The sequence below is a fragment of the Natator depressus genome, chromosome 1, assembly GCF_965152275.1.
Source record: "Natator depressus isolate rNatDep1 chromosome 1, rNatDep2.hap1, whole genome shotgun sequence".
Classification (NCBI taxonomy): Eukaryota; Metazoa; Chordata; order Testudines; family Cheloniidae; genus Natator; species Natator depressus.
This window is the reverse complement of record NC_134234.1, coordinates 265,468,540-265,480,551: the sequence shown is the minus strand read 5'-3', so window position 1 is coordinate 265,480,551 and position 12,012 is coordinate 265,468,540. Positions and strand designations below refer to the sequence as shown.

General features: G+C 41.3%; 1 protein-coding gene across 2 annotated transcripts in view; it reads right to left on the bottom strand.

Annotated features, from left to right (window-relative positions):
• Positions 1 to 12,012, bottom strand: part of LTA4H (leukotriene A4 hydrolase) — a 30,457-nt gene that overhangs the window by 11,645 nt on the left and 6,800 nt on the right. The window contains exons 3-6 of one of the 2 annotated variants that reach the window (XM_074941870.1): positions 9,693 to 9,813; positions 7,784 to 7,852; positions 5,602 to 5,706; positions 408 to 460 (exon numbers count right to left, since the gene is read on the bottom strand). In XM_074941870.1, coding sequence (XP_074797971.1) covers positions 408 to 460; positions 5,602 to 5,706; positions 7,784 to 7,852; positions 9,693 to 9,813 — 348 coding nt within the window. The remainder of the gene's footprint in view (positions 1 to 407; positions 461 to 5,601; positions 5,707 to 7,783; positions 7,853 to 9,692; positions 9,814 to 12,012) is intronic. The other variant, XM_074941871.1, reaches the window with a different exon arrangement.

Sequence of the window (12,012 nt, the reverse complement as noted above, 5' to 3'; positions counted from 1 at the left end):
AGGACTTATGGAGGAGACAAAGTCTCATCTAGTGAGTGATTAGTTTCTAGATTATTCTCGGGACTAAAAGGTTGGGAAGAGAGGAACAAAGACTCAGTGGCTAGATTCTATTCCATTTCTTACCCTTACAGTGAGAGAGCAGGCTCAGTAGCATTCTCTTTCTTGTGTTGTGGCTAGATACTCCTTGAGATGAGAATAATAAATGAAGACTTATAGACTAGCTAATACGCTCAGCAGTGTTCCAGGTTGGGGGAGTACATACTTGAATGTTATATGAAGGAGCATCTTAACACTCTTCCACTGACCAAGAGTTTTCAAATTAGGATCAGGAGTCCAACTAATGTCAAGACTCTCTCAAACTTTCTGTAATTGATAAAATTTAGCCAATGTGTACCATACACACTTACCTGCTTTCCAAAGCCCCAACCACGAATGCAATCAAGTAGCAGGGTATTGGAACCTAATGGAAGATATTAAAATTATCTATTTAAAATCCGAGTTGTAATATCAGAATCATCACCCACCAAGTTAATCAAAGAAAAAAGTTATAAGCATAGTTGTAAATTCATATTCTTCAAAACCTTCTGCCTTGCATTAGCCCATGGACCTTGTTTTTCTTCTGCCTGATGTGGGGTAACAGATTTATCAGCCAGTGATAGTAACAAGAAGGGTTTCTTCAGGTATGTTAGCAACAAGAAGAAAGCCAAGGAAAGTGTGGGCCCCTTACTGAATGAGGGGAGGCAACCTAGTGACAGAATGTGGAAAAAGCTAATTTACTCAATGCTTTTTTTGCCTCTGTCTTCACGAACAAGGTCAGCTCCCAGACTGCTGCACTAGGCAGCACAGCATGGGGAGTAGATGGCCAGCCCTCTGTGGAGAAAGAGGTGGTTCGAGACTATTTAGAAAAGCTGGACGTGCACAAGTCCATGGGGCCAGATGCGTTGCATCCAAGAATGCTAAGGGAGTTGGCGGATGTGATTGCAGAGCCATTGGCTATTATCTTTGAAAACTCATGGCGATCGGGGGAAGTCCCGGACGACTAGAAAAAGGCTAATGTAGTGCCCATCTTTAAAAAAGGGAAGAAGGAGGATCCTGGGAACTACAGGCCAGTCAGCCTCACCTCAGTCCCTGGAAAAATCATGAAGCAGGTCCTCAAGGAATCAATTCTGAAGCACTTAGAGGAGAGGAAAGTGATCAGGAACAGTCAGCATGGATTCATCAAGGGCAAGTCATGCCTGACTAATCTAATTGCCTTCTATGATGAGATAACTGGCTCTGCGGATGAGAGGAAAGCAGTGGACGTGTTGTTTCTTGACTTTAGCAAAGCTTTTGACACGGTCTCCCACAGTATTCTTGCCAGTAAGTTAAAGAAATATGGGCTGGATGAACGGACTATAAAGTGGATAGATAGCTGGCTAGATTGTCGGGCTCAACGGGTAGTGATCAATGGCTCCATGTCTAGCTGGCATCAAGCGGAGTGCCCCACGGGTCGGTCCTGGGGCCAGTTTTGTTCAATATCTTCATTAATGATCCGGAGGATGACGTGGACTGCACCCTCAGCAAGTTTGCAGACAACACTAAACTGGGAGGAGAGGTAGATACGCTGGAGGGTAGGGATAGGATACAGAGGGACCTAGACAAATCAGAGGATTGGGCCAAAAGAAATCTGATGAGGTCCAACAAGGACAAGTGCAGAGTCCTACACTTGGGACGGAAGAATCCCATGCACCGCTACAGAGTAGGGACCGAATGCCTAGGTAGCAGTTCTGCAGAGAAGGACCTAGGGGTTACAGTGGACGAGAAGCTGGATATGAGTCAACAGTGTGCCATTGTTGCCAACAAGGCCAATGGCATTTTGGGATGTATAAGTAGGGGCACTGCCAGCATTCGAGGGACGTTATCATTCCCCTCTATTTGACATTGGTGAGGCCTCACCTAGAGTACTGTGTCCAGTTTTGGGCCCCACACTACAAGAAGGATGTGGAAAAATTGGAAAATGTCCAGCGGAGGGCAACAAAAATGATTAGGGGGCTGGAGCACATGACTTATGAGGAGAGGCTGAGGGAACTGGGATTGTTTAGTTTGCAGAAAAGAAGAATGAGGGGGGATTTGATAGCTGCTTTCAACTACCTGAAAGGAGGTTCCAAAGAGGATGGATCTAGACTGTTCTCAGTGGTAGCAGATGACAGAACAAGGAGTAATGGTCTCAAGTTGCAGTGGGGGAAGTTTAGGTTGGATATTAGGAAAAACTTGTTCACCAGGAGGGTGGTGAAGCACTGGAATGGGTTACCTAGGGAGGTGGTGGAATCTCCTTCCTTAATGGTTTTCAAGGTCAGGCTTGACAAAGCCCTGGCTGGGTGATTTAGTTGGGGATTGGTCCTGCGTTAAGCAGGGGGTTGGACTAGATGACCTCCTGAGGTCCCTTCCAACCCTGATATTCTATGATTCTATTGTTAAGGAACCAACTGGCAGTTATAGATAAACTATGTAATCAAAATAGTTTTGATGTGTATGTTCTGTTTCTGTCAGTATCCTGTTAAGTGCTTTCTCTGTCTCTGAAACAATGTTTGTCTCTGGAAGAACAAGAAGTGATAAGAAATGAAGTGATAAGAAAAAGGTATAACTGGTCACTGCAATCCCACACTTTTGAAGCTGTTTATCAGTCTTCCCACTACCGTGAATAAACCCCTTCAGTATTGTCTGTGCCTGCCTGATTCTATGGGAAAAGAATCTCCTTGCTTCGCAGTATACAAAAGCCACCCTGGGAACCTTTGATGTGCATTACAAAAGTGTCACATCTTCCCTCCTGGCTTTCTATAAATACCCTGGTTCCATTTGCTTTTGTGGGCCATCGAGGGATCCTGTTAGGACAAGAGACAATTGTGCCCCAAACTCAAAAGAGAATGATTGGTTTGTGACAGACCTACTTGTAGACTACTTAATCTTCAACCCCAGCCCAAAGAAGTAGATCAAGAGCGTGTTGCCAGTTGTTGGCTGCATGTGTGTGTTCTTTCTGTGTGCTGTGCCAGTTCTGCGCAGATAGCTGGCCCAGCAGAGCTCGATCGAACTGCCCAAAAAGACCACAGACTCGGTTCCATAGCAAAGGCACTCAGCCAGGTTTATTGTCAACAAGCCACGGTCCTAGATTCTCAGATCAAAGTCTACAGTTACACTAGCACATGTATGCCTGTTGCACTGGACTCAGCTCAATGAATGGTGGGACTTTCCATTCCTCCTTTGTCTGGACAAAGACAACTCCTCTACAACCCCTCTTTTATAAACTGGAAAAAAGTTTATACACAAACAAGTTACTTATTGCCCCTCTGACGTGGTTAGTTACCACCCTTTACCTTGTACATGCTGGTTTGATCAAAACATTTCTATCCATCACCCTGGCATCCTGACCTTATCTTTAGGAGAGATCAGTGTGTCCTATATTATCTTTGGGGAGCGTGCTTATATCATACCTGGCATCGGGGTGTTGAAAGCAATAGTATTGCAATTAAGCATCTCAATCCCAGTTTAACAAAACACCATTTCTTCCTGCCTTGACTCCCCTCCTTTGGTCAGTACCACAGGCAACTAAGGAATCCTAACCCTCACGACCACTCTCTTGCACAGTACTCCTGGGGAAATTCTGCACCACTGTGCATACATGTCACCTGCAGATTTTTTCCTCCTCCTCAGAAAATAAATTCTGCCAGCAAATCACTGCAATTACATCTTTCACCCACCAGGGGCTGCTGTGGTTCCACGAGAGGGTGCAGGGCTGGAGCAGCCGGGTGCAGAGAGGGAGAGGCTGCTTTCTCACAGCACCCTGTCTGGGAGTGAGACAGACACAGGATCTGGAGAGGACAGACTTGGGTAGGGGCATAGGAGCTAGTGGGGTGACAGCACTGAGCCAGTGCCACATGGGGGGGTGCAGGGACACATGGGGACGGGGTAAGGGGTGGTTGAGGGAGGGTGCAGGGACACACTGGGACGGGGCAGATGTGCCTAACTGAATGGGAGAGGTTAGGGGTCTGCAGTTTCTGAATCTGTTTTGTTGTCTGTGTTGTTACAGACAAATTTGCTGAAAAGTATTTTGAAATAAATTACCAAAATAAATTGGAACTGGAATGATTATATTGTGTCAATTTGACAAAATATACAGAATTTTAAAATATTATGTGCAGAATTGTTAAGGCACAATTTCCCTAGGAGTATATAAAAACCTCAGGCTTCCACAGTTCAGGGTATGGCAGTGTGGTCATTTTGAAAACTACACTGCAGTAGCTGCGAAGATGGGACAGTTGCTGAAACAAGAGTATCTCAAAAAAAAAAAAAAGATTGCAAAAGACACCAGCACAAATCCCCCACCATACCATGGGGCTCTTATCCTCATAGGAAGGGTCAACATTCTCCTTCCAGATTCCAATATGAAAATTCTTCCAGCCTCCCCTCTCTTCCTGTAGGTCTTCTCCAGGACGCTCCTCCTTCCCAAACTAACCACTCCAAAAAGATGCAAACACCTTCCCTCAGTTTTTCAAGCCTAAATCCCCTGCCTCTTCCACATTCATACCTAAGAACACTGTCTCTGAAACGGAATATGCACTATTCAATATTGACAAATACCAAATTTACTAGAATTTCTTGCAAAGTCTGATTGCATATTCGCATTAATTCATGTTAGTGACATGCTAGGATACTTTATTGTTGTAACAATTCATTTTTAAGTGCCACTGTTTCATGGGAACATAGCAGTTTGAAGTTATACCAGATATACCAGGGAACCTCAGAGAGGTGTTTTGTTCAGTGTATGGTATCTTGTACATTGAGCAACACTAGAGAGATTAGTCTACACACAGGCTTCATAAACCACCACATAGGCAGGAAGGGGATTTAAGAATATAGAAGACAACCACAGAAACAAAGTTAATTTCCGTATTTGGGATCAAAATGAACTGCTGTAATTCTTGTTCCTCTTCTTGTGGAAAAACTCCCATGTTGTGATTATATCCTTCATTTGTTATCAAAACTAATTATAATTGTCATTAAATAAATAATTTGTGATCATATGGTTACCTATTGAAAGGATCACATCACCACATGATTTTGGGGTGGGTGTTTTACATGTTCACTGCAAAGGACTCAAGAACAGATGCTCAAATCCATTTATTTGTGTTCTAACAGATCTTTAAACTGCAGGTTGGTATGTCACCAATGGTTTAAAGTTTCAGATCTCAGTGGATAACAGAACATGAACTTTCTTAAAAAAGAAAAAAAGGTGCAATGAAGACCAACCTCTTACCCTCATGGCCAAGGAAGTAAATGCTAGGGAAAATATTTAGACAAGTTTGGCAAGCCTACTTCTTAGGGCCAATGATCAGACTAGAATTTGTTTTATGGAATCTGTTGCTTTTTAAAAAAAAACAAAAAACAAATCTCATCTTGTTCACATGTGCAGTAAAGTTTCCATGAGCCTAAAGATGACAAATTACAGTGCACACACAAATCTGTACTTGCGTAGGTTTCATGCACACAATACTTCAAATTAATACAAATCTGTGCCTGGCTTCATAGAGTTTCCTAGTTTTGATTTACAAAGACCATGGGTCTTACCTTTTGACTGAAACGATATATCTTCCTATTGCAGTCTTCTGGGTCTGGCATCTCTCCATCACGATTGGCACTCATGAGAGCCACAAGTTCTTTAGGAACAGACACCTAAATAATGACAGAGGAAATATTGAATTATGAGGGAGTTTAAGTCAGCACAATTGAGATGATATCAGTCATCTTTGGACAACATTAGCCACCCTCAAACATTATACCACATGCTCAAAACTGCTACAGCAAGTAGCATAACCTAAGTGTAGTGGGAGCTAATATTTTACATTTAGCTTCTCTCCCCCTTTGATCTCTGCCACAACTAGAATCTCACATCAAGTAGAAATAGACAGTTTGGCCTCCCTCTAAAACCAGCAATGCTTTATCAGCCAGAAGTGTTGCTTTAGATGATGCATGTTTCTTTCTCCTTTTTAGATTCCCAACTCACTGTCTCAATGGACTCCCAGCTTTTACTATCTCAAAAAGGAGAAAAAGGGAAAAAAAACCCATCACTACCAGCACACCAAGACCATTTTGTTCATATGTTGACTTTAAAAAAAAAAGATTAATGAATTTAAGGGACAGTTAACTGAAAATTTAACCCCTCCATAAGATGAGTTAAGAGTAGTTTCAAATATCTCCTCCATGCCAATTTTTGTGGTATTACAATCAGATTTTCCTGATTTGAATAATCTCCCGCCTGTTGCTGTGTGAAAATAAAAATATACATGAATAGAGGGAAACGACTGAATATACAGGGTAAGATTGAAAAACTGTACTCAGAGTGCTGTCAAATGCACAAGTAAACAAGCTGAAATCAACAGAGGAAATTATTTTTATTTCAACCTTTCAGCTATGGTAATCTTAGGCATTACTTGTAAATAGATTTTTCACAATGTGACTTTAAGTTGACTCTATAGCTTTAAACATTCCCATATTTTGAAACATTTCCACATTTTTAGTTTAGAATTACTCAGCAATCAGTCTGTACCACAGGTCAAACCTTCCTTATTGCACAGGATTTGTAAGGCTGTGAAGACTTCATAATTGTGTTTATTTTAAAAAGTCCCTACTACCTCTTCATTCCTTTTAGAGAGAGTTTGACACATCATTGAGGCAGTTTATAAGGATTCAATATTTTTTGGGACTGAATCTCTATTGCCATCACCCATCCAATATTTAGGGCCACAGTCATCATAAAAGATCAGTGGATTCTGCAGATGTGGCTTCCATAAACTGGTGAAAGGCCCAATGTGCTCGACCAGGCCACAGAACTGTTCCCACATTGTTCAGCTGTCTACCTAAATCAAGAGGCTCTTATGGAAAACCAAAGGGAAGTTTATCTATAAAGTCAACTAAGATTCAAGATGGAATGCTTTGTGTACAAATGCCAGATAAGTGCTCTTTCTGCAGGCAAAATTATTGCTTAGAAAAAGATTAGGAAGCCTGCATGGCCACCTTTATTCAGTAACCTTTCAGAATCTCCCCCAATGTCTCCCTCAGGTCCAGCTCCTAGGTGAGGGTCCCCCCCCACAGGGCTCCACATGCTGCCCCTGCCCCGAGCACCGGCTCCGCACCTCCACTGGCTAGGAGCGGTGCCTGCGGGTGAGAGATGTGCAGAGCCGCTTGCACGCCTCTGCCTAGGAGCTAGACCTGCTGCTGGCAGCTTCTGGGGTGAAGTGTGGTCCGAGGACAGACAGGAAGCCTGCCTCTGTACCCCAGCTGCACTGTTGACCGGGAGCCACCGGAGATAAGCCTATACCCCAATCCCCTTTCTGCACCCCCACCCCAAAGCCCCTTTTTGCACCCCCAAACTCCTCATCCCCAGCCCCACCCCAGAGCCTGCACCCCCAGCCATAATAGGCCATATTCTGCAGTCTGTATATGAAATCCCCCAAAGAAATCTCTGCCTGCCAATATACCTACAGATTGAATTCTCACACTATTTCCACATCCCTTACTAGAGGCTGCCCATCAGGTGATAAAAGTGTAAAGCTTTTAATTGACTAGCTATTTTAATTGCAGGGTAGAGTGAAAATTTACATAAGCAAGTTGCTATCTGGCAGTGAAATCTGAATGCTCTAATAAATTTCTTGCAAGCAGTCTTGTTCACAGAAAAACCTGCCAGCTAGAAGAGGCTCTCTCATTCTAGTTGTGCTCTTCATTCAGATATGCATGATTTGTGTTCATCTACCTCTGCATAGTAGGTTAGTTTCACAGAAGGTGTGTCCTGGCAAGGAAGGATGGCTCTGCAGTGGATAGCCTGGAAAAAGACAAGTTACAGATATTTCTTATATGCAGCTTTTGCAATACATTACACAAACATATGGTGTACAGTGACAGAAGAATAGGAGCCAAACAGAAGGGCAATGTAATATCACCAGCAAAATTGTAACACTGTATATCAGACTGCTGTTAAAAGTTCCTTCCTCAAGGGCCAGTTCTGCTCCTTTCCCATACAGAAAAGGAAGCCTGTCTAGCAAATGTTTCTAGGTATAGGGCAACTTTCACTGCAACTGCAGAAGCATCAAGTGATATGGAAGGATATACTGAGAAAGGAGTATGTTTTGAACTACACGTATGCTATTAATGCATCTTCAGCATTACAGAAAAAACTCTCAATGACAAAGAAGGGAAGCACAATTTCTCAGTCTTATAATTTGAGGCCAGAAGGAACCACCAGATCATCTAATCTGACCTGCAGCACTACCATGACCCAGGACCCACACAGTGAATCCAATCACCAAAATTAGACCAAAGTATTACAGCCCACAGGAGACTAGACTATTTCATGCAACAGGCAGAGCATACAAGTAATCGAGGTGCACCAGTGCCCAATGCCCCCAAAATAGCAAGAGAAATGATTATATGAGATCTTCCAGATAATCCTGATAAGTGACCATACCAACACGCTGCAGAGGAACGTGAAAAAAGCCCAAAATCACTGCTAATCTGATCCAGGGGAAAACTCCTTCCCAATCCCACATATAACAACCAGTTAGACCCTGAGCATGTGAGCAAGAACCAGTGCCACTTTAGAGCTAGTTTGAGATGTTTTAAAAAATTGAAACATGGATCTTGAAGACTTAGTTGTTAAAGACGTATGTACAGTAAAAAAGTACTTAGTTGTTAAAGAGGTATAGTAAGGTAAATCCCCATTCGGTGGTTTCATAATAGGCCATATTCTGCAGTCTGTATATGAAATCCCCCAGAGGAATCTCTGCCTGCCAATATAGCTACAGACTGAATTCTCACACTATTTCAACATCCCTTACTAGAGGCTGCCCATCAGGTAATAAAAGTGTAAAGCTTTTAATTGACTAGCTATTTTAATTGCAAAGGTTCAAAGTGCAAAGGTTCAAAGCCAAAATAATACAAGTGTTGTAAACTGTTCCGGGGTGAACAGTTTTGTGCTATTTTAGTTTTATTATCCAAGGGCCAAATTCTGCCACGAGTTCTGCGGGATGGTTCTCAGATGTGTATCTTGAGATTGTCATCCTGCTGTAAATGTGTGTGGTTCTACCATTCTAGCTTTCAGTTAAATCTGTTCCTCTGGACTATAGCTCCCTGTATAAGAAGGTTTGACCCCCCACCCCAATATTTTAAAGCACACTTCTTCCACTGTTTACACTCTTCAGGGGTAGCTTGTTTAACTGTAATAGGAATCCATACTTCCTACTTTTTGATGGTCTATGCTAGTTTTCATAGCTAAAAACTTCCTAGAAGACAATGCTATAGGAAAAAAAGTTAACCGCCATCATGTACTGATTGCAAGAACTGAATAATGAAAGTAGTTTGGAGATATGACAGTAAGTTTGCAATTATTAAGTTTTATAGCCTCAGCACTAATAAATGCCATCATTTGCGTACTGTTTTATCCTTGGCCTTTGGCAATAACTAAAAATTGTGGACTGCTGTACTTTCACTTACTACCCTTTAGATAACGAACATCTAGGAACAAACGTGACAAGAGCTATACAAGTACTTAGAGTCTATACTAAATAAACCTACAATCTGTGTCTTCCCCTCTCTTGCCCTTTTTTAAACTATGAAGGATTATTAAGGTATCTAGACAACATCTAATTTCAGAAAGTCCTCCTAACCTGACATTGGCTGAAGAGAAATGGATGTTTCTTCCCCGAAGTCTGTTCTGGAGCAAGCCACTGGAGAGCTGAAGATTTTGGAGAGGTTTCAAAAGAACTTTCCACAATCACATCTTGTCCCCTGCACAAATTAAACAGGTAAGCGTTTTCTGAAATGCCCTGTGTGTCAGAGAGGTGAACTGTAAGGCAAAGCCTTTCAGAAGATATTGTACAACAGACAGTTTCGTAACACTGTCTCAGCTGAAGTGAAGCTATGAAGTTGTGTACGGAAGCTACTTTTTGCTTGTGGCTAGGATACAAATGTACCAACAACTACCCATTAGGTTTTGAATGTTAATACCCTCCCAGGAGGGGTTCTCTTTCATCCTCTAATGAGAAATTTCTCCTCTCCCCAACCGAAAAGGAGCTAGAAATTGGATTTTCCTTCAAGAAGCCTCACAAAGGTTTCCACAACTGTTTAATGGCCTACCATCAAAAGCTACTTACCACTTCAGTATGGAAACACAGTAGTGAGCCAGGCAGAAGTTAATAAAGCCTGTTATGTATCATCACACATTCAAGTAGCATCTATCTTAAAAAAAGTGGGCTTTGTGCACTTTGAAATGAAAAATATCGCATTCCCCACTGGATTTAGACTGAATATCCTATTTACTGAATATAAGCAAAAGAATGGCGGAAGAAGAAAGACTGGCATATGAACAATCCCATTTGATTAATGCCATTAAAGAGAAAATATGACATGCCCCAATTTTATTCAGAACTCATGATTCAACAGTTCATAATCAATGAAAGCAAAGAGCAGTGGATAACGCAAATGCTGATATACTAACAAGAGATCTAAGATACAAAGAACAATTTCTGCATGCTGGCTTTTAAAAATAAATAAATAAATAAAAATCACTGCTGTAAGTGGTTATACTGAAGTACTTGATCATTACCCCATTTTATGAAAGTTCCTAGATTCACAAATGTGAATCTCTTTGAAATCAACCCTAATAATAAATTAAAATGAATGGCAGTTAAACTCAGAGAAGTTGAAGCAACTAGTCAAACATTTTAGATAGATCAGCCAAATAGTTTGCAGTATTATCAGAACAGACTACTATTATTTAGTAACCCACAAATTCATTTAAATCATTATATTGTACACATGGTTATGACTAAGCAGGGTGGATAAAAATCAATAATTTTTAAAAACAAACAAAAACAAAAAAACAGATTTTATTTAAATTGGATTTTTTTGATAAAATGCTTTTTGAAGAAAAAGCCTATCTAAACATAAATTTTAATTAAGATACATTATAGCTCAAAGATATCTCATCATGGAATAGGGATTATAAATTCTAATTCTATAATATGAGAAAATATATTCATGTCATGTTTAAGAAAAGTTTTGTAAATGAGTTCCAATAGTCCATGGATTAGGGACCCCAATCTTATGGGGCTCCAGGGGCTTCTGTATAGATTATTTAAGTTAATCTTTCTATCCACCCAACAGGACTCAGTGCTCAGTCTAGAAGATACCATCAGAGAGGATAAGTTTTGCAGTTCTCAAACTGTGGATTTGTGTCGCCAGAGATAACATGCTGGTTAACAGCAAAAATGTTTTAAAATCAATAAAGAATATATCAAGGTGAGAAACAACAGACCTCAACCCTATTGTCCCTCTGCAAATTTGTGTATACAGTCAGTCAATCCCTTACTTCTCTCTAAAAGCACAAAGTTTCAAAAAGTTCAATGAACAGAAGATTGGTGGGGGCGGAATAGATCTGGACAAGAAGAAGAAGTCTGGAGATAAATGTGATAAGGGAGGGACAGGCAGCAGAAACAATAGTGAAACTGTTTGAGCAGCATATTCCAGAATGCACTTTTATCTAGAAATCCATGATTAAAACCCACTCTTCCTCATCAATTTGATTTAAATCAAATCCACCATGCGACTCAGTGCTTGTGCTTATAGCTGTAGCTCATTCTTCCATATCACTGTTTTGTTACACCCCCATCACCCACACCCAAACCGGGTTGTATCTAAAACCAATTTTTCTCTATAGGTGCTGTAAAGTGCACAGCTGGGCTGGGACAGCTGCTTGTTTCTCTTATAAGAGTCTAGCCCAAAGCCACAGCGACCAGCTTTCCAAGAAGTATGAGCCAGAGGAGACTTTCTTCGAAAGTTATCAATAATGTTTATGTTTAGCCAAAGGAGTCACTGCTGTGCAACTCCTTTCTCTCCCATTTTACCCACAAAAATAAAGATGAGACCATTACTTCCACAATCTGCCCAGTACCCATTGGCTCAGGGAGTGAGAGGTGATTACTAAGG